General features: G+C 46.8%; 1 protein-coding gene across 2 annotated transcripts in view; it reads right to left on the minus strand.

Moving 5' to 3' along the window:
* LOC127006141 (T-box transcription factor TBX20-like) overlaps positions 1 to 23483 on the minus strand; it is a 138004-nt gene that overhangs the window by 24685 nt on the left and 89836 nt on the right. For both annotated transcript variants that reach the window (XM_050875674.1, XM_050875673.1), the window contains exons 3-4: positions 17912 to 18013; positions 16326 to 16497 (exon numbers count right to left, since the gene is read on the minus strand). In XM_050875674.1, coding sequence (XP_050731631.1) covers positions 16326 to 16497; positions 17912 to 18013 — 274 coding nt within the window. The remainder of the gene's footprint in view (positions 1 to 16325; positions 16498 to 17911; positions 18014 to 23483) is intronic.

Consider the following 23483-nt stretch of genomic DNA (forward strand, 5'->3'; position numbering starts at 1 on the left):
AATTGAGTGGAGCTTCCTGTGTGTGTGTGTGTGTGTGTGTGTGTGTGTGTGTTCTTCCTTTCTTCCTTTTTCCTTTCTCCTGTCATTTCCTCTTTCTTCTTCTACGCCAAACATTCTAAAATAATTTCTTTCCTTCTAACCTTCCTTTTTTTATCTCTCTCCCTTTCTTCGTAACTTCCATCTACTGTGTGTGTGTGTGTGTGTGTGTGTGTGTGTGTGTGTGTGTGTGTGTGTGTGTGTGTGTGTGTGTTTGGGCGTGCTTGTTGTCATCCGCGCGGCGCACCTGTTCGTCCTGACACCTGGTTCGCGAGGTAATTAAGTCTGAACCATTTAATACCGCGAATAAACAAGAGCGGCGCAGCCAATTCACTGAGTAATGTCGTCGGCGTAATTATCAGGCCTAACTATATTATTCAGTCCGGGCCGAGGCGGTGGTGGTGGTGGTGGTGGTGATGGAAATGTATGTGGTGATGGTGATGGAAATGTATGTGGTGGTGGTGATGGTGGTGGTCATGGTGGGTGTTCTCTCTTCACTCACCTTTCTCTCTCTCTCTCTCTCTCTCTCTCTCTCTCTCCTTTTACTCCTTTTATTCAATTATTTCTCTTCTTTTCCCTCTTCGTTTCTTGCCTTCACATTCCTCCTCTCAATTTCCTACTTCCCTCCTAATCGCCCTTTACCTCTCTTCCCTCCTTCTCTCCCTCCCTTCCTCCCTCCTTTCCTCCCTCCCTCCCTTCTCCCTCCCCAAGCATGTAGCGTAAAATGAGTTAAATTACAAAAAAAAATTCACACTCATTAAAAACGCATCGCCATAAACAAGTCCAGGTTGACAGAGAGAGAGAGAGAGAGAGAGAGAGAGAGAGAGAGAGAGAGAGAGAGAGAGAGAGAGAGAGAGAGAGAGAGAGAGAGAGAGAGAGAGAGAGAGAGAGAGAGAGAGTTAGGCCTGCCCGGGAGACTCCTTCATGCTATTACCGTGAAGAGATATATATCATGACTCAGAATGTGTGTGTGTGTGTGTGTGTGTTAGAGTTATGTAGATTTACTTATTTATTTAATTTACAATCGTTCCATTTATTTGTTTTTATTTGTTATTTATTTGTTTTTATTGTCTATGATTATTTCCAAACAATGATTAAAAAATACACCTCAAAGTAGAAAAAAAGAAGAGAGAGAGAGAGAGAGAGAGAGAGAGAGAGAGAGAGAGAGAGAGAGAGAGAGAGAGAGAGAGAGAGAGAGAGAGAGAGAGAGAGAGAGAGAGGAAGTTTGACCTTAATAAGTTTCAACATTAAATTTTACGTTCTTTTGTTGAAGAAGATAATGAGGCAACGGTTAATGTTTTTATCCTGCTCCGTTATGTAGATGCCGTGTCGTGTGTGTGTGTGTGTGTGTGTGTGTGTGTGTGTGTGTGTGTGTGCCGCCAATACGCAGGGGCCGAAGTGCCACTTAAAGTATGGCACTGCTGGCATACCTGACTAATGAGACTGGCGCGCCCGCGGACACACACACACACACACACACACACACACACACACACACACACACACACACACACACACACACACACACACACACACACACACACACACAGGTTTGATTTAACTCATGTCGGCACACGTCTGAATTTAGCGCAAAATATTAGCACTAGTGTATCAAGAGAGAGAGAGAGAGAGAGAGAGAGAGAGAGAGAGAGAGAGAGAGAGAGAGAGAGAGAGAGAGAGAGAGAGGAGGGGGTAGGGGGGATCAAGTTAATATTTTCCTCTTTATCTTCCACTTTCCTACTTCTCCTCATCTTTTCATCATCTTTTCTTCCTTCCTTTATTATTTCTTCTTCTTCTCTTCTCCTCTTTTTCTTATTAATACCGGCACTGTACATCGCCTTTACAAGCTGACCAAGGCATCAATACACACACACACACACACACACACACACACACACACACACACACACACACACACACACACACACACACACACACACACACACACACACATACGCACACACCATTAATGAGCCCCCGTTGTAGGTGTGTTAATTAGGTGGGCAGGTGCAGTGTTGATACCTGGCTGTGACTGCTTTATCTCTCTCTCTCTCTCTCTCTCTCTCTCTCTCTCTCTCTCTCTCTCTCTCTCTCTCTCTCTCTCTCTCTCTCTCTCTCTCTCTCTCTCATTTTTTTCCCTTTTATTCGCTTTATATTCCTTTTCCTTTTGTCTCCGTCATCACCGTTAAACAGACAAAGACAGACAGGCAGTAAGATAGGACAGACATAGGCAGTAATAGAGAGAACTTGAAAAAAGAGAATTATCGGTCGAACTAGAAATACCTGTAACCTTAAGCCGCCTGTTATTTAAGCCGGTTTTACTTTGGCCTTGCTGAAGTGGTGTATGGACGAGGCGAAAGGAAAGTACTGTATATATGTGTGTGGGGGTGGGGGGGTGGGGGGGAGTTCTTCCTTCCTACATTCATTTAGTTTATATTCCCTCCTCCTTCTTTTGTTACTTCTTTCTTTCTTCCTTCCTTTTAATTTTTGTTTTCCTCCAAACATTCTCTAATATATTTTTTCGTTCTCATCTTTCTTTTTTTATCTTTCTTTCTTTCTTAGTAACTTCCACCTATACTCTGTGTGTGTGTGTGTGTGTGTGTGTGTGTGTGTGTGTGTGTGTGTGTGTGTGTATCAGGTAGGTTGGCAGGGAGGGAGAGATAGAGGGAGGCAGGGAGGGAGAGATGGAGGGAGGGAGGGAGGGAGAGGGCCGCAGCGCAACACAACACAACACACCACAACACTCGCACTATTTCAGCCGCCGCCATCACGCGCGGGATGCAGCTGATTAGAATATTGGACGCATGATGCACCGCCAGATTACCTGACATTATCGTGGCCGCTATTACGTTATTAGACTGTTAGGTGTTTGATATACTGCTGGACGGCTCGACGCTATCATATTCGTTATGTATAATTAGACGGTTTGATAGTGTGTATACCATTAAACTATCAGACAACGAATATACGTCACAGTATTATTAGAGCCGGACTTCTTAACATGCACAGCTATATAATATACTAATAAACAGCGATGGTGCCGCCGCTCGGACCCCGAAAATAATGTTAAGTATTCAGAAAATCATCGGTTTATGTCGCGGAAATTATATTATTAACATATACTAGGGACAAAAACCAGTACAGATGCTTAAAAAAGACACACACACACACACACACACACACACACACACACACACACACACACACACACACACAGACGGTCCAATTATTCAAACATAGATTCCTCTAATGGGTGACCAATTTCGAGCGCCTCAAGGTCGTCCACACGCCACTTATCCATAACCTGTACCTTTGATCCTAACCCGGGCCAGCGGAGCACCGAAGTAACTTGAGCCACAAGAGGCGTCACTATAAAAAAAATCAGCCCGCGTCTGCACAGGTTAGGGCTGACCACCTGTTCGCCAACTGAAGAACACACACACACACACACACACACACACACACACACACACACACACACACACGTAACAAAGCTGATGAAGATGTCTGTCGTTCACTGATAGTTTGTGGTCGTAGTATACACACGAAGGTAAAAAGTGTTCTCTGTTGTCGCTTCCTGGACTGTATCAAACAAAACCCGCCAGAGGGAAGCAGGTATGTCGCGCATGATGGCCAGGGTGGGGGCTCACAATACCGAAGGGGACATAGGTTTAAGTTGATTTGGGGGGAGGAGAAAAAGGTACTAGGGGACATTTCGTAAGGGAGCGGTAGGAAAGATTGACAAGAAGAGGCCAAAGTTGAAAAGTATAGAATAATGTAGGAACTTGCAGGTGAAAAGGAATTATGTAGAAGAACGGACAGGAGAAAGGAGCTATATAAGGTTGAAAAGGAACGTCGCCAAGGAAGGCTGTTATCATGGGAAGGTGTTAAAGCTGAGGAGGGGGAGGGAAGGAAGTGAGGAAAAAATAACTCACAGATGGAAGGAGCGTAACGCTGAAGGAGAACAAGGAGAAAGAAAAAGCCGGAAGGGGAGGTGTGAGGAAGGAGGATTGGCAGCGGCAAGAAGGGAGGAGGGAGAAGAATTGGCGGAGGGGAAGGGACTGGTGTTGATGGGGAGCAAGGGGGAGGACGGTAAAATACACAGGTAAAGGTGGGGTATTGACAAGGCACGGGAGATGGATCGTCAACACCACCACCACCACCATCACCACCACCTCCACCTGCTGTTGTGTGTCAGTGGTGACGGTGTGACGCGGCGCCCCGCCCTCCCCCACGCGGCTGACAAAACACCCACCTCACCCCTGACACCTGACGGATGACACGCCCCGCCCCCCTCACCTACACACACACACACACACACACACACACACACACACACACAAATAAAAAATAATGCGATAGAAAAAGGGACATAGCGAGCGTGAATCAGTCATGTATACCAATACGAATAGGTAAGAATGAATAGGGTTTTCAGGTGATAGAGAAGGCAAATGAGTAGTGTTTCAAAATTACCAGTGAAATAATGTAGATACGAGGCAGTGAACCAGATCGGAAACACCTGAAGCGAGGCAGCGGAAGCACAAAGAGCAAATTAACCTGGATCACGTTGACGAGGCGTGAGTATAGTGACAGGCGGGAACTGATTGCCAACTGATATATGCGCGACGAAACATGCCATGGGCCGTATTGCTAAACATTTCGTCGCCTAAGTTCACATACTTGACAAGGCTTTCGCAGGAGTTTGGGACATTTCCAGGATTAGCTTTATGACCCTGGTGGTAGTTTGATCCCTCTTCTGTACCGTGAACCTAAAGAAACACTCATTAGAACCTGATTAACCCCTTCTTTGACCTTTAGAAATAGATGATGTGAGAAGCGAAAGTGTCTCATAATACCGGCCATGATATTATAGTCCTTCCACGCGGAGCTCGGCGTCACGGCAGCGTGGAGAGAGCGAGGCGGAATGCAGCTAAAACCACAGGATTGTAATGCCTGGGAAGTATTGTTATTAAACCAGTGCCTGAACCGAGCGCAAGTAGATGATACCTAATGAAAGCGTCTCGTTGCCGATGTTATAAACTGTGAGAATCTGATATTATGTGCAGATTCTGACAACGCTGTCGCGGGATGGTGGAGCGTGACTGATTAGGAAAGGTTGAGCCGCGAAATGACGTAGAAATGGAGAAAACGAGAATGTGCAATACGAGCTCAAGTTTATACCATAGACTTCACAACTAGTTGACGGGAAATCTCTTCAGTCTTGGCGCGCTGGCTTCGCGTAAGGGGCCGATTGTTATGGCGACTTTCACTGCGACAACTCAAACACACTCTGCGTTCTTACTTCGAATTTAAGTGGAAACAGGACGAAATCTTCAAGTTTTAGTGCATACAAGCAGGCAGGAGTGTCTCTAGAGTGATTTGGTCGAGGATTCAAGGTAACTTATATAAAATAGCACCATGCGTGCACTTTGAAAACGTTGTGTAAAAAATGGCAAATTTGCGTAACTTTAGGTTGAAATCTTTACGTAAAATGAATGATAACTGTAGGATAGTGAAGTCCACAGTTTTACGTATTAGGAAACAAGAAATGTACGTTTAGTTAGTGCCTACATGGCAACTCAGCTCAGTTCCCGCGTCGCCTAACTCGCCTTAGGCACGCAGTCAGCTGGGCACTTCCTCTGTAAAGGATTATCGCTGTCCTGCCTCTGTTTACTCTCCAAGTAAAGGACCTACAGTTATTCATCGTCTCTGTACCCTTCCCCACAACTGCAAGGATCCAGAGGACGATACAAGAAGACACAGAAGGCAGTGGATCGAGTGGAAGTGACGGAGGAGACACAAGATATGAGGACGCCGCGACCCCGTGGAGTAAACTGTGGAGGAGCCGTACTACGCCATCAGTGCAGTGACTCAGTGTTGTGTGCAGTGCAGTGGTGTGTTCAGTGCAGTGTGGTAGTGAGGGGCTGTTCACTACGTCCTACGGGGTCGAGTATGTGCATGGGAAGGCCAACTCTGACCCGACTGAGCACTCTTTCGGCAAGCGCCGCACCATGTGCGGCGCCAACTACTGGACGAGCGTGCAGAACTTCATGGTGAGCAACAGGTTGGCCCAGCGCCTGCATTTGCTGAAGCTCGTCGGGTTCTTCCCTGGGGACGTGCAGGCCGACCTGGACCGGGCCAAGGCAGAGGAGAAGGAGGACGACGAGGTGATCTTGGCCCAGCTTGCCAGGGAGCTGGCCGACGACCAGCCGGACCCGCCGACGGACGAGTTGCTCCTCGCCGCGGTCGGCAACTACGCCGGCTACCTGGCCAGGAAGGTCCAGGCCAACTCCTCTGTGGCTGAGTGCTGCAAGCAGGAGGAGATGAAGATTACCGTGGAGCTCGAGAGGGCGACCGGCCCTCTGTGCTGTTCGACGCCCTGGTCGATCTGGTCGACCGGTGAGAGCTGGATACGGGCCGGGCGGTCCTGAAGCGGACATATATCCCAATGGCCCACAGGGCGTCATTCGGTATGTCGCTGGGACTCCCTGATGTGCAGGGAGGACAAGAAGGAGCGCAGGTTGAGGTTCCTCTCCCTTCCATGCGCCACAGGGACGGGTTCAGGCACCTCCTGGAGTTCCTGGCGGCCTCAGACCCGACCTTGCAGGGGTACAGGTGCCAGGAGGGGCACAACCTGGCCAACACCATCTTGCCGCACATCAGCAGGTCCCTCTTCAACTGTTTCGGTGCTAATTTCTCCAAGGACGTGACCTCAGAAGCGAGGAAGAACAAGGCCTTGAAGCAGCCGACCGGCAGGAAGAGGAGCAGTATCGAGGAGGGCAGGAAGGAGACGGCGAGGAACAGGGACGTATACAAGTCCAGGAAACTGACCGGGGCCCACACGTCATAGGCCAAAAGGCTAAAGTGATTGTTCAGGACGAGGGCCAGATAGCCGGCAAGACGTGCTGCGGCAATAGTGACATCGGAATTCAACCAAAATAAGTTGTGATTGTATATAGAAAAATGAATATTTTGCTTTGTTGAGTAAAATTAAGATGTTTCTGCATGCTTTCCTCAAGTATTAAGTTTCTAATGTGAAAATTAAGTGATTTATTAGATGTTAAAAACTTACGTAAAAAATTGCACTAAATAAAAAAAAAATAAGTAGCTATTTCGGGCAAAAACTTATAGGATATGCTAAATATTGCTATTGATTCTGAAAATATAAGTGATTATCTCTGCATTTGGTGATGTTTGTGCATCTAGCGTAAAATCTGAGGATTTTATAGCCTTTTTAAGTTTTGTTATACTTATATAAAAAACAATTAATCGGGATTTTATTAGGGAACGACTTTGAATTTTTTGATACCGCTGCTCATGGAGACTCATATATGCCTAAGGGAGGTGCCTGTTTTAGTTTCAGGTCGCTAGCTGCTTTGGTTTTGAAAATATTTAAATTTTAAATTTTTGAAAATCGGCCCCCTGCGAATCGGCCCCGCGCCCCGTTTCCCGTCAAGAGATTGTGAAGTCTATGTTTATACGTAAAAAAAAAAATATATTACATTAAACTAGCAGGTGACGTATTGTGAATTATCATGAAATATTCGTCGAAACCAGCCACCTGTAAATTGTCCACCACTACGACTATTACTTTTACTACTACTACTACTACTACTACTACTACTTTTTTTATGAACGGGCCTCCATCCATTAGAGTTGCGTTGTGAGCGGTATCTTTTCTCATATCCTTTCACACTACTACTACTACTACTACTACAACTACCACTACTACTATATACTACTACTACTACTACTACTACCACTAATACCACCACTACTACTACCAAATTACTGTAAATGACGCACTTCTCATTTGACAGGAAAAAATAGTTAATGAAACCTCAATCCCGGCGCAATGATAGAGAGGCGTCGGGTTGTGTGTGTTCCCATTCCCCCCGTTTGGCTGCCTATACCGATGTGCTGTAAATGTGGCCAATATATCGATTAGGCCGCTCATATATACTCGTTATTTTGAGAGGCGGGGAAAGGTGACGGAAAGAGGAATAGCAGCAGGATATACACAGTTAGTCACGAAGTATATAGGATCGATATGATGCGGCTTGTTCTCCTTACGTAAGCATCTGATACCTAACGTGTCTTGCGTGATATTGAAAGGGAAGCAAAAGTATACCTCGTGTGAGTTTTTTATTGTCTTTGCATCGGTGTAAGTGAATAAATACCAAACAAATGTATCTCTTAAAGGAATATATTGTTCATTTTTATTCATTTTCAGCTCCATACACGCAGAAAGTCACAGCGATGGAACTTGAGAAACGTAATAAAAGGATGAAGATCAGGAAATAGGTCTATAATGTGTGTGTGTGTGTGTGTGTGTGTGTGTGTGTGTGTGTGTGTGTGGTAGTACGATTATAATTACGTAAATCTTCCCCTCCTACTCTCTCTCTCTCTCTCTCTCTCTCTCTCTCTCTCTCTCTCTCTTCCCTCCCCCGTCACAGTCGTTCCCTTCGTCAGATTTGCGTTATTGCTCCACTAATACGCTCCATTTGTCTTTCACGCGGGGCCGGTGTTGCTTGGGTGTGCACGGGTGTGGGGGGGAGAGGGAGGAAGGCAGGGAGTCGGTGTGTAAGTGTGTGTGTGTGAGGGAGAGAGTGTGAGTGTCTGTGAGAGGGAGCGTTAGTATTTCCATGGGTAGTATGTGTGTGTGAGTGAGTGAGTGTGAGTGTTGAAGGGAGGGAGGGAGGGAGGGAGGAAGGGAGAGAGGGAGTTACTAGGTGAAAGGAGTGAGTAGGATTTGTCATTGTAACTGTGAGGCCCCAGCAAAAAAGAGGTTACATCAATATCTCGGGTTATATCATTATAGTCGATCCTAGTGTGGTCTTTCTGCTCTTTGATTGCCACCTGCAGCGCCCAAACTAACACCCACTACTGTAATTATGAATAGAATTTGTAAAGTGCGCTGGAAGGTTGACCCAGCGACTAAAGGTGACTTGTGTTGGGTGTTGGGGGAATGTGGTAGTAGTAGTAGTAGTAGTAGTAGTAGTATAGTAGTAATTGTAGTAGTAGAAGAAAAAGGAAAAGAACAAGAACAAGAAGAACAAGAACAGGAACAAGAACAAGAAAAAGAAGCACAAGAACAAGAGAAGGAAGGAAAAGGAGATGACGAAGAGGAGGAAGAGGAAAGGGAAGGAGTAGGTAACAACATGAGGATGAAATAAAGCAAGAGGAGGAAAAGGAGGAGGAGGAGGCGGAAGAGGAGGAGGAGGAGAAGGAGGAGGCGGAAGAGGAGGAGGAAAAGAAGGAGCAGGCGGCGGAAGATGAGGAGCCATGATTGACCTCTCAGCGACATTTAACGTGAAACCGTGATGCCCGCGAGTCCTCAGGCGACACACACGACACACGCCACGCCCGCAGCACCCTCCATCATCCCGCCGGTGACTGGAAGCGCGCACAAAGAGGCCCCGCGGAGACTAACACGCCGGATTTCACGGAAGGCGGGAGGGAGGCAGGCAGGGGAGGCGGAAGGCGGGAGGGCGGGGAGACAAAAGTGATAAAACACCCCAGTTTACGCGGGTCATCCTCCCCCAGCGGTGGCCTAAGGGGATCCCGGGGCGATGCTTGCAGGGGGCCGCGGGGACTCAGCACTCAGCACAATGGCTACTGACGGGGTGAGGCGGCGGGGATTTTATAACAATTTTTCAGGGGTGAACGAGACTGACGAGGAGAAGGGAAGAGCAGGGGGTGGGGGGAAGGTGGTGACGCAGCGTGTGTGAGAGAGAGAGAGAGAGAGAGAGAGAGAGAGAGAGAGAGAGAGAGAGGCGTGCCCGTGAAGTGATATCGTTGACGCAGCAAATCCCATAAGATCATTAGGCGCCAGTCCATGCAGGCCTCTTAGTCCGGCCTTTGTGTCGGCGTTGTGCTGTTAACTCCGTAGCTTCTCACTTCACGGCCTCAGTGCGGACTCATGTACTCACTCTCGCACACCAGGAACACGGACACCAAGACAGAAGCATGAACACGGAGGCGCTGCGCGGTGGAGAGCCAGCGCCCACATTCAGTAAGGTTTTCGTATAGATGTTGTGGTGTTGGTATTTTTATGTGTAGTTTTATGAGCTGAGTTATTATTAATTTTTTTTTTCTTACAGCAGAGGAGTCAGTTCAAGGGCATAAAAAAAGGTAACAAATGTGAAAAAAAGCCCGCTACTCACTGCTCCTATAAAGACTTAGAGGAGTGGCCGAAAGATAGGTCAATTTCGGGAGGAGAGGTGTCCTGACAAGGCTTCCGCACTGTGAACGGGAAAACCACGCAGGATAACCCGACTCATATCCTTCGTTGCCTTTGGATATAGGTGTTGTTAGAGCCGAAAGCCAGCTATTTTATTTTTTTCTTTGTGTATTACTCTTGAGGTGTTTCCTTTCCCGTAAAAAAAAAGTTGCATTTCCATGAGTAGTTGAATGAGCCTGGTGATAATTTGACAAGGTTTCTACACCATGAACGTAAAGAACACACATGTGGCCTTTGGAAATTAGTTGTTGCGAGAACCAAAGGCGTCTGAGAACGGAGATGGGGCTCACTTGCGCTCACACGACACCAACACCACCATCATCGCCACCACCACCACCGTCACCGCCGTCGCCACCACCACCACAACCACTATCGCCACCACCACCACCACAGTGCAAAACCTTGCCATAAGAGATCGGAGAATAATGTCACGCACTGAAACTCTCTTGTAATTGCGCGTGAGGTCAGGAGTGGGCGTGAGCGTGAGGCGTGTCCGTCAGTGTCCCCCGCGGCTCAGCGTTGTAAGCTCATTAGGAGACTCAAAGGCCAGCACGCATGGGAGGGTGCCGATGGTGCGGATGATGAGAACGATGACGCCGGCGAGGATAATGACAGGGGGCTACGAGAGGCAGGATCAGGAAGTTCAAGATGATGACGATGATGAAAATGCTGTTGGTGGTGGTGGTGGTGGTGTTAGGTGGGTGGTGTTCCGGAAGGTGGAGGGGGAGGGGGATGGTGGTGATGGTGGTGTTGGTGGTGGTATTAGGTGGGTGGTGTTGCGGAAGGTGGAGGGGGATAGTGGTGATGGTGGTGGTGGTGGTGGTGGTATTAGGTGGGTGGTGTTCCGGAAGGTGGAGGGGGAGGGGGGATGGTGGTGATGGTGGTGGTGGTGGTATTAGGTGGGTGGTGTTCCGGAAGGTGGAGGGGGATGGTGGTGATGGTGGTGGTGGTGTTAGGTGGGTGGTGTTGTGGAAGGTGGAGGGGGAGGGGGGGTGGTGGTGGATGAAGTAGAGGTGGAGTAACTACAGTGATATGATGGTGGAAGTGTGTGTATTGTTGTTATGATTGTTATTGTTGTTATTATTGTTGTTAGTGGTGATGAACTTCTATATCATGGAAAAAAAAAAAGATAACTCGCCCTTATAAAAAAAATAGATGCAAAATAAATGATCTAGACAGGGTTTTTTTTTTTTTTAAACACGCTCTCTATCTTGATCATTGAAACGAAAAACACATTAACTACTTAATACACTACATGTCACATACCTACATTTTACTTCACACCTCGCGGCTCATTAAGTACAAAAATATGCAGCCTTTCAACTCCGTTCCAATAGTCTCACACATAATACTCCTGTCACAGTGCAAAGAGATATGCATTAAACTATCAAATATATATTCCCCAGGACTTAATTAACTATCTATATCATAACGGCACTCACAAAAGTGTCATAATGGACGTCCCCACACTTAACGAGGTCCCATATCATTGAGGGTCGCGTACCATCACAGCAAGCTAAATAATAAAGTAATAGTTTCCCGTTCATTTCGTCCATTCTCTTCCTCGCCTGTACTGAGGGACCACCGTTACCATGGAAACCAGACCACATGCTCCTGTCCTCTGTTGAGCAAGACGTAACAAGAGAGCACTGAGAAGCGTACTGCGAAAAATCACATACTTCAGCGTATTAAGTGTCATCTCAGAGTCATGATGTATATTTTAATCACTTCCTCATTATATAGTTTCTCACATATATAATGATGGAGGCTAATTATTTTATTGAAAGCGGTAGGTGAATGGGTAAAGGTGTCAAGCTTAAAATACTGCCCAGGTAGTCTCTAACCGATATAAACATGGATATCAAAGTACCGTAAATGAACAATAAGTCACGGGTATTCTAACACATAATGAGACAATTGTAGTGGGATAAAAATCAATGAAGTCAGGAGAAAAAAAACTAACGTGAAGTATAAATCAACGCTATTAATCAATCAAACAAAACCGAAACTTGGCATCTATAGACAGAGTGAAGGTGATGGTGCCTGGTGAGTGATTGGCCAACTAAGGCGAAGAGGTGCTTTAGATATGAGGGTTTGGGGTGGGTCATGCGGAGGGGGATAGGAGGATAGGAAGAGAAGAGGGAGATGGGGGGAGCGTCTCGTGGAGGGGAGGGAGGGGTCAGGCGGAAGTAGAAGCCATAGGGGATGAGTTCGTCAGTGTGATTGAGGAAGTGAAAAGTGAAACAAGACTTGCGGAAGCGGAGAGGCTGATAGTAAAATATGCAAGTCTAAGAGTGTGTGGACCCACTGATTCCGAGGAGGTGTGACGCATTCAACGCCACTACAGCTTGAGGAGGTAAAAACAGAGGCGGTGATAGAGTAGTAATATAGACGGTGAAATTGTGGTTATGAGTTGACAGTAGGAAGTGGTGTTTGGGTGTAAGTCGTTGCTGGAGAAGGTAAAAATAGAGATGGTGACAGTTATATAGACGGGGTATACAGGTGATTACGAGTTGAGTGGAGGAGGTGGTGCTTGAGACGCTAAAAATACAGCTGGTGACGGTAATATACGTGGTGAGAGGGTGTACAGGTGGTTGAGTTGACAGGAAGTAGTGGTGGTGGTGGTGGTGGTAGAGCTGAATTCGCTGCTTGAGAATGTAAAAATAAAGCTGATGACAGTGATATAGACGGTGTGAGTTGACAGGTGGTGGTGATGGTGGGGGGAGGTGGTGAAGTCGCGTTGATTGGCTTGTGACAGGTGGGGTGTTAGTGAAGGTGGTGGCGGTGGTGGTGGTGGTACTAGTGGTTAAGAAAGAGGCAAGGGTGATGTTTGGTGATGTCAGTGTGAGGTGTAGTGATGATGGTGATGAAGACGTGTGTTGTGGGTGTGCTTGGTGGTGGTGACGATGGAATTAGATATTAAGAAGCTTTGGTGATGACAACGATCATGTAAATTTGTGAATATGTAAATATGTGATGGTGGTGAAGACGAGTCCATTGTGACGAATGTTGTTGGGGAACGTGGAGGTGATGGTAATGATGGTATTAGTTATTAAGAATTTTTGGTAATGACAGCGATGATGGCTTTGGCTGAGGAAAAAGCAGTAATTATTAGTGATGACGTTAGTGAGTATCGTGACAGCTTGTGGAAAGTTTTGATGTTCGTGTTGATGGTTAAGGAGTGGTGATGGACTGGTGATATCGGTGTTTGGTGCTGTTTTCAAATTAACCAGTAGTGTATTCCGTGGACAAACCCAAGTGTTGCGAGACATTCTTATGTGCTCAGAACCTTGCTCATGAAAACCATTGGTAGACTAAACTTGGTAATGTCAGGAGGGTGAGGGAGAGGAGTGGAAGGTTGCAAACATTAAAGAAGGAGTATACATAATCACCTGCCTTAAAGTGACCCTAAGGGGGGCGTTCGAAGGGGCAAAGGATCATATTCTTAAACGTTTCGGCGTCCTAGCACACACATATTTATCAAAGCTCTCATAAGATTTGGGGGCATTTCTAGGGCTAGTTTTATAACCCTGATAGTCGTTCGATCATTCTTCTGTACGATTATTGTGAAAAGGCTCATATTCTTCACCCTTTCGGCGTCCCAGCACACACATATTTGTCAAAGCTCTCATAAGACCTGATAGTCGTTCGATCATTGTTCTGTACGATTATTGTGCACATTTGTCAAGGCTTTCATAAGATTTTGGGGCATTTCTAGAGCTAGTTTTATAACCCTGATAGCTGTTCGATCATTGTTCTGTACGATTATTGTGAAAAGCGTCACATTCTTCACCCTTTCCGCGTCCAAGCACACACATTTGCCAAGGCTTTCATAAGATTGTGGGGCATTTCTAGAGCTAGCTTTATAACCCTGATAGCCGTTCGATCATTCTTCTGTGCGATTATTGTGAAAAAAACACTTATTATAACCCGACTCATCTCCTTTTCAACTTTAGAAATAGTTGATGTGAGAGGTGGAAGCGACTGAGAATTGGATTGATTTAAATTTGGCGCCACAACAGCCAGGGTCATATGGCAAGCGGCCGAGAATAGTAACCAAAGTCTCCGTGCAGGAAAGACCTTCGGCCCCACTGACCTTTCCACAAGACTAAGCATAATAAAGGAATGAGAAAGGTCTGCGTGGTGATCGTATTAACCAAAAAAATAAATAATAATAAAATACACATCGGAGAAGCTAAGGTTTGACGACGGAATCCATTAGAGGTTTTAAAGTACCAATCTGCCGTGATGGTGAAGATGGTAATGGCTGTGTGTGGTGTTGATGGTGGGTGCTCGGGAGTGGTGGTGGTGGTGGTGGTAATGATATGGTGGTGATGCTAGTGCCGACGACTCACCACCACCACCACCACCACCACCGTCATCACCACGGGGCGCAAGGAGGGAGGAACTGTGGTAATTGGTGATTGTAGTGCCGCGCAGAGAGAGAGAGAGAGAGAGAGAGAGGTCGTTGGAGGGTCGTCATGGATCAGAGGCAAGGGTATGTGTACGAGTGTTTGAGGGGGGAGAGGGAAGGGGGAGGTAGGGGGAAGGGGGGTAGACGTGGATGGTTATGCCACAGGTGGAAGAAGAGGAGGAGGAGGAGGAGGAGGAGGGGAAGGGACCGTGGGCGTGGGTGTAGGCATGGGTGGATGTGTGGCTCTCGGGCGTGTGAAATGGAAAGGAATGTTGTGGACCAGCTTGATTCTCTCTCTCTCTCTCTCTCTCTCTCTCTCTCTCTCTCTCTCTCTCTCTCTCTCTCTCTCTCTCTCTCTCTCTCTCTCTCTCTCTCTCTCTCTCTCTCTCTCTCTCTCTCGTGCATTCCTGTGTAATATTATTCCCTCCCGCGTCTTTCCTCTCTCCATTTGAAATTTTCCTCCACTTTCTCAGTCTCTCTCTGCCTCACCTCTCCCTCTTCCCCCATTCCCTTCCTCCACCTTGGCCCTTGAAAATATGTTTGTGTTGCTGTTCAAGAAGGTAAAGCATCTGGTAGGAAGTTTTGCATTTACTAAGTACGTATGTAGTTTTATATCCCATTGTAGACTGTTTACATGTGTGTTTGGGTGTTGGTTTGGGTGTGTGTGAGGAAGGGTTGGTGGGGGGGGGGGGGGTAGATGGGTTGGAGTGTTTGAGGGCGCCGCATTCGTCTCCATCTGTAACCTCGCGTCTCGTTATGGTGATGAAATATGGTCGCAATTTTCCGCGTATGCTTCAGACGGGACACGAGGAGGAGGAGGGCGACGAGGGGGACAGCAAGTGGGGGGACGGTGACAGGCGGGGCAGGGCGGGGCGGGCGAGGCAGGCTGCGCGGGTGGCTCTAATTAGCGGCACTCCTGTCAACACTTGAGAACACTCCAACAGGGAAACTGCCGAGAGAGAGAGAGAGAGAGAGAGAGAGAGAGAGAGAGAGAGAGAGAGAGAGAGGGGTGGAAGTAGTTCTAGGTGTTGATGAAATTGATGGTGAGCAGTGATGTAGAAAGGTGAGAGAAAAAGAGAGAGGAGAGGTATACGGAAAAGTGAATGTTTATCTTGTTTTTGCGAGTTCGGAAGTGAAAATAAAACTAAATGGTACAGTAAGCAGAAAGGAAGAAGGGAGGGATGGAAGGAAGGGTGGAGGCAGTGGTTGGTTTTAAGAATAGAAGTGTGTGTGTGTGTGTGTGTGTGTGTGTGTGTGTGTGTGTGTGTGTCTGTGTGTGTGTGTGTGTGTGTGTGTGTGTGTGTGTGTGTGTGTGTGGATGAACAACTGATGATGAATATTATTTTCTGATCATCCGCTATACTTATTAACTTTAGGTGAATTCAACGGTGTGTGTGTGTGTGTGTGTGTGTGTGTGTGTGTGTGTGTGTGTGCGGAAAAATGGAACGATAAGGAGATGAAGAAAGAGACAGTTAGACGCAGACAGACAAACAATGAGCAACAACTAGACAGCCGGACAGACATACGAACAGACAGAAACAGCGATCTCCAGCCCTCCCTTGTCAGCACTCCTGCCAACATCGCCGTGGCTGCTGCGCCCCTTAACACCGTGCACCCGTTGCCAACACTCACCTGGCCGTGCTTGTCCATTTCGTTGTTGGTGAGCTTCACTTTCTCGAAGCTGACGATCTGCTTCTTGAGCTGGTCGCCGGTGTAGGGCGTGTCAGGGTGGGCGTAGAGGCGGTAGGGCGGCGGTGGGTCGGCCTTGCCAGCCACCAGCCACGACGAGCGGTGGTAGGCGTACCTGTGGACACCAAAGGGTACCAGTGATTACCTGGGAACTCCTTTTGACGTAAAGCCGGAATGATCAATAATAAAAAAAAATAGGCATGAGTGGTTATATTGTACTTGGAACTGATGGCAGATTGACAACAAACGTAACAATAGTAACCCTGGATTTGTATAATTCAGGGGTAGTCCAAGAATAAGGGAATTGATGAAACAACAGCATTTGCCAAAGTATGATGGAGTACAATATCATCAGGCAGAGTTGGGGGACGTCTGGAAAGGCTTTTTTTACTGCAGTGGCCTAACAATGGCTGATTAGAAAGATTGCATTGAACCTTTGGATGAACCTGAATCAATTAAATCAGCGTACCTGGGAACACCTTTTATTAAAACTGCATGATATATTAAACCTGAAATCCCCCCGCGAACTGACATAGCCCGCTAATGTGTATATGAGGTGTCGCAGGACTTAGCTATGATGAGAGTTTGTGTGAGGGGTACTGTCGATCACATGGGAACACCTTTAATAGTAACTCTGTGCGATAACTAAACCTCAAGTCTACCCGTGAGTTAACATGAACCTTTCTGTAACGTGTGAGGTGATGCAACAGGTCCCATAGTCATGCATGGTGCAGAGGTGTGTGTGAGGTGCTGTTGGTCACGTGGTATCACTTCTATACCGGTAATATGTAACCCTCAATCTTAATCCAAGCCTATCCCTGACCTAACATAGCCACTTAGCAGCACACCTAGGTCCATGGCGCAATAGGCCTTAATTATTCACCTGAAAGTAAGACTATCACAACATTTAACTCAGTAACAGAATCTAACCCTCCAGTCCAACCACGAGCCAACGAAACTCACTAACAACGCGTACAGGTGCATGGCGGAATAGGTCTCAGGTAATGCATAGGTTTTCTGTATGTGAGTTTGTGCGTTTGTGGTCCTGTTCGCCTCCTGGGATCTTCTTCTTTATACGATATTACTGTTGACCTTCTAGTCCAGCCGTGATTCCACATAAACCTGTAATAACATGTTGAAGTGATGCAAGAGATCCCAGTCATGCTAGAGTGTAGAGTTTCCCCCTTTGTGTGTGTGTGTGTGTGTGTGTGTGTGTGTGTGTGTGTGTGTGTGTGTGTTCTTCCTTCCCTCCCATATTCCTTCTATTATTTTCTTTCTTCCTTCCTGTCGACCTGCTTTATTTTATTCCTAAATTTCTTTAATATATTCTCTTCTTCCTGCCTTGCTTTCTTTTTTTCTTTCTTTATACCTCTTAGTGTGTGTGTGTGTGTGTGTGTGTGTGTGTGTGTGTGTGTGTGTGTGTGTGTGTGTGTGTGTGTGTGTGTGTGTGTGTGTGTGTGTGTGTGTGTCTGGGCATCAGCATCCACGTATTACCAAGGTATGCTTGGAGGGTGCAAGGAGTGACTCACCTGTAGCGCTTGTTGTCGACGGGCACGATGTCGAGGAGGACCGAGTACCGTTGCTCCGACTTGAGGCCCACGAAGGAGGCGCGGACGGTGGGGAACATGCGTCTGAGGAAGAGAGAAAACGGCCGTGAGAAACAGACACCAGCAGTAGTTTTTTTCTTTTTAAACAAAGGATACAGCTCAAGGGCACAAAAAAGGTAAACAATAATAAAAAAAGCCCGCTACTCGCTGCTCCCTAAAAGAATCCAAGGAGGTGGCCGAAAGAGAGGTCAATTTCGGGAGGAGAGGTGTCCAGATAGTGATAGTAGCAGTAGTAGTAGTGGTAGAAATAGCAGTTAACTCTTATTGTCTTCCCTTTCACTCTCAACACGGTAATAGTCAGCGGCTGTCTCACGCGCCGAGAAGTGACGTGGAAATCAAAGGAACACCAATGGCCCCCGAGGGATGCCAAATGTCCCCTTAGTCGAGGTCGTGAGTGAGTGAGTTGTGAGGGCGAGAAACTAGGGTACGAGTGTGTGTGTGTGTGTGTGTGTGTGTGTGTGTGTGTTAAATAGGACATCAGGTCACGTGGGTGCATGGGTGTGTGGCTAGATGACAAACGAAGGAGGTTGACGTGCTGGGATGGATGGAGGATTCATCTTTGTCATACTCGGTGGACACAACGCAGTGGGCGGAGACGGGTCGAGGTGCTGAAGCGTGGGTGTTGTGGGATCGTGATGGAGCAGCGGATGATCTGTCTCAGCTTAACTCACTTCGTCACTTGTTGATAATAGAAACCATCATCTGCTCTCAGCCTCCCTAATGCGAGCTCAATTTTCAAGCCATTTTCCCCATTTGTCAACGTTGATCCGACTAGAAGAGAATTGCACCAAAAAAATCTCCGTTGCCGTCCTGTGCGTCAGTGATTTAGTGTGTCGTGTTTGTCACAATGGCCTTGCTGGTTTCAATGACAAAGCTGGTGCTGGAGGTGGTGGGGGTGGTGGTGGTGCTGGAGGTGATGGTGATGGTGGTGGTGGAGGTGATGGTGGTAGTGGTGGTGGTGTTGGAGGTGGTGGTGGTGGTGGTGGGGTCGTGATGTAACACTGAATTACGTCATGAAAAAAGCTACATAACCTCAAGATCTGTGTAGTTTCCGTTTTTTTGTTTGTGTTTTTTTAGAGTAAGGGAAGAAAAATATAAAAATAGTTAAAAAAAAGCCCCTCTATACACTTCTCTAAAATAAAGTAGAGTGGCCAAATGAGGTTATATATCTAGCAACGTGTAAATGGACTTCACATATGTAACGGCTGCAAGATGACCTCACTATACCGTTTACATGGAGCTCGTGATGACATTTTTAATCCGTGTTGGGCTGCGTTACGAGAGGGACACGCACCTTATGGAGCAGTTATGGGATCTTGACGTCTTATAAGAGTAGAGGCTTGAAAGGACTTGAAGCATTGGTAGCCTTAGCGGTCACCCTACTCCCGTTTACATGGTGGTTGGTCTCCTTTTTCTCAAGTCCCGAGGGAGCGTGTGATGCGAAATGGACACACACACACACACACACACACACACACACACACACACACACACACACACACACACACACACTATCAAGGTCTTAGGGCAATTTTCATGGTCTTTTTGTGATGTGTGAATGGGCTTGAGCATATCCCGCAGCTCTCTCTCCTTCTCCTTTTCCTGAAGCCTCGAGTAATTGAGGTGAGATGGACACACACACACACACACACACACACACACACACACACACACACACACACACACACACACACACACACACACACACACACACACACACACACACACACACACACACACACACACACACACACACACAATATCAAGGTCTTAGGGGAGTTTTATGGTCTTTATGTGATGTGTGAATGGAATGGCTCGCACGTTCACCCACTCCTCCTCACTCCTATCCACATGGTGCTCTCCTTTTCTTTAGTCCCAAGCGAGCGAGTGAGGTGAAATGGACACACACACACACACACACACACACACACACACACACAATGTCAAGGTCTTAGGGCAGTTTCATGGTCTTTATGTGATGTGTGAATGGACTTGAGGCATATCCCGGCACCAGCACGATCGCCTCGCCCCTGTTCACATGTCGGTCCCCTTTTCCTCAAGCCCCGAGCGAGTGACCCTGTTTATTGCGAGGGGCGTCGTTAGGCGGTGTTTATGGCGGCGCTGCTCACATAAACATTACTCGCTGCAACACTTTATCAACGGCCTGCTCGCCTGGCCATGAACGCCGCTCTGAAAGGGTTACTGCGCTCGTTACGGGGTGAAAAGAATCGGATCTCGAAGTTGAAAGGAGTCCAGAAGTGAATCGTTTTTTTATATGCTGATGGTTTTGTATTTTGTTTTAAACCGGCGAGTATAGTGGAAAAAAAGAGTATTTATTATGATCGCTGAAATTTTTAAAGATTCCCACGTTACCCTAAACTCGACAGGGATTCATTTGACCCAGTTTTTCTTTCTTTATGGTAATTATTGGCAGTCATATAATATTCCAAAACGTCGGCACACAAAAACTAACCAGTTCAAAACCTCTATCATGATAACGAATAGGATAGATGCTTGAGATGAATAGATTAGTAGATAGATAAACAGGGCGAGTGGTAGATAAACTGATAGATAGATTGAGAGAGAGCGCGCAAGGTAGAAAAAAGAACCCTTATCTTCTTAGTCATAGCAGTAAGTGCAAGAGAGAGTAACGTGTTCCGATCGGCCACATAGCGAAGATAATTACGAGATTCTCTGGCCAAGGACATTCAGGTCGTATTTAGAGCGCCGTTACTGGCACCGCTGTTACTGTCAACCGGTACGATGACTAACGTGTTATCACTGAACAATAAATGCTCACCAGTGATAATGATGATAATGATGAGAAGACGGAAAAGAAGACAAAGACGAAGAAGAACAAGAAAAAGAACAAAAGAGCAATAACTGGAGGTGAAAAAAAGAGAAAAGAAGAAAAAGAAGAAAATCATGAAAAGACGAAGACGAAGAAGAACAAGAACAAAAACAACGAGAACGAAAAGAACATGAACAAAAGAGCAATAAGAGGAAGTAAAAAAAAAAGACAAAAGAAGAAAACGAAGAAAATCATGAATAGACGAAGACGAAGAAGACAGACCAAGAAAAAAAAGACAAAAGAAGAAAAAAGAAAATCATGAATAGACGAAGATGAAGACAAATATGAAAAAAAGACAAAAGAAGAAAAAAAAAATCATGAATAGACGAAGACGAAGAAGACAAAAGACCAAGAAATAAAAAAAAGATAGTAGTAAAATTAGAAGACGTAGAAAAGAAAGAATGGTTGAAAACAGAAGAAAAGAAAAGTAAGGGATGAAAAATAACTAACAAAAGACAAGAAAGACAAGAAGCAGGAGTAAAAGATGAAAAATAATGAACAAGAACCAGAAGACGTCACCTCCTCTTCACCTCCTCATAACCACGCCTATTTTCGCCGTGTGTCCTTGCGCAACGCGTGATCGGCGCCTCAGAGCTGACGTAATGGAGGCGTTGATGGGCCGCTTACCTGCCCCGCGTGATGGCCGTGCGTCCCCCACCTGACACGGCACACCTGCACAACCTTACCTGCCTCTCCCTCCCTCCCTCCCTTCCTCCTATAATTCCTCCTTCCTTCTCCTCCCGCTGTTTCGCATTCTTTAATAATTCTCAGTCATGCCCTTCTCTTGCTGTTGGCTCTTCTATTTTTTTATTATTTTTGCTTTGGTTTCGTTTCCTCCACTTATACACACTTAATTACTTACACACACACACACATTGGAATGGAGGAAAGGGGGAAGCGAGAAAGAAGACGGATGGTTAGAGGCGGCGGAGGAGGAGGAGGAGGAGGAGGAGGAGGAGGAGGAGGAGGAGGAGGAGGTGGTGGTGTTGAGTCGAGATGAAAATAGCGAGAAGGAAAGAGGCGAGCAAGCTAGTAACGATGACGATGATGATGATGGTGATGATGATAATGAGGAGGAGGAGAAAGGAGGAAGAGGAGGAGGAGGAGGAGGAGGAGGAAGAGCTGGTGGTAGTGGAGTAGGAAAAGATTAATTCATATTCTAGTCTTATTGTCTTACCGAATTGCATATCTCTGGGTAATTTTAATGTTTTTTTTATGAATATGTTAAGAGTAATGACTGTGGTGGTGGTGGTGGTGGTGGTGGTGATGGTGGGCGTGGTGACAGTGGTGGTGGTGATGGTGGTGATAATGATTCTGCATAACGACGGTGACGCACGATGGTGATTAATGGCGTGGAGGAAGGTTGACGAGAAAAAAAACTATCCTTCATATGTCACACACCCGACCACACACACACACACACACACACACACACACACACACACACCACACCACAACACAACACAACACAACACGCACAAGTAAGGTTAGCAAGTATATCGTTTCTGACTTTATTATTCATCAGATCTCTTCGCTCCCTCAACACCAGTGGGATCCCCTGAGTGGAGGCGCCAGCACGCTCATCCCTCCGTGGCAGCCAGCGAGGAAGAACACAACAAGACGGACATGCATAATACCGTGTAGGGACAAAGCACCATTGTCCCGCGCCAGCCAACAGCCCCGCCCACCTGCTGCTTAGCCAACGCAATGACACCTCGGCCTAAAGGTGACACGCTCGCCCTGCGCCGCGGAACACAGATCTTGCATTGTAATTGAGCACTTGATCCGCTCCCCGCCGCTGCCAGACACGCCCCGTCCGCTCTAAGAAAGTTATCGCGCCGGCCACCTCGTAGGCAGCATTGTGTGAGCGTTAAGACCGATTATTCCCGCTGCGGAAGACTCGGCCGGCGGGGGATCGACACGCCCCAAACCGCCCCCGTCTCGCCCTTCACACCACCCGCCGCCACCTCATCCCGACCGTCCACGCGCATGGCTCAGCTCTCCTGCTCGTCGCCTGTCCTTCCCGAGTGCCCTTCCTCCTGCACTGCCTCTATATACCGTCCACTTCACCGTTGCCAGATTATCGTACTCAGAGCCTCGTATTTACCGGTTTCTGAGCCACAGCTATTTCCAAAAAAACACAAATAATTAACCATTTTAACGATAACTATATATAAGGGCAGAGCAGTTATTGGGGTCGAGGAGGCAGTTTTTGGGTCGGAAATCGGCAAACGTAAGAGGCTGAGTACGACAATCTGGCAACGCTGGTCCACTTAGAAGGAGGTTTAGACATGCTACTTGTGTGCAGAAGTGTGGGCGCTGTTATATTGTAGAGACCATTGAACCGATTATAATCATGTCCACTCGTCAGTCTATGCACCCCTCGCTTACGAAGATGACCTCCGTCCTTCCGTCCATCTCCTGTTCATCTCCGTGCGCTGTTTCCTCCTCCGCTGTCTCTACCACCCACTTAACCTGGTAGCTGCAGGGATCATGTTTCTTAATGGTCCCTCTAAGCGAGAAATAAATAAAAAAAATCATCACTCACGCAAACCATTTCATAATATATATCAACGCATTTGTGATCAGTTTATGCATCATCTATTTTTGGGGGGTATTTATCATGGCAAAAATGTGGCCCGT

This window comes from Eriocheir sinensis, chromosome 32, assembly GCF_024679095.1.
Source record: "Eriocheir sinensis breed Jianghai 21 chromosome 32, ASM2467909v1, whole genome shotgun sequence".
Classification (NCBI taxonomy): domain Eukaryota; kingdom Metazoa; phylum Arthropoda; class Malacostraca; order Decapoda; family Varunidae; genus Eriocheir; species Eriocheir sinensis.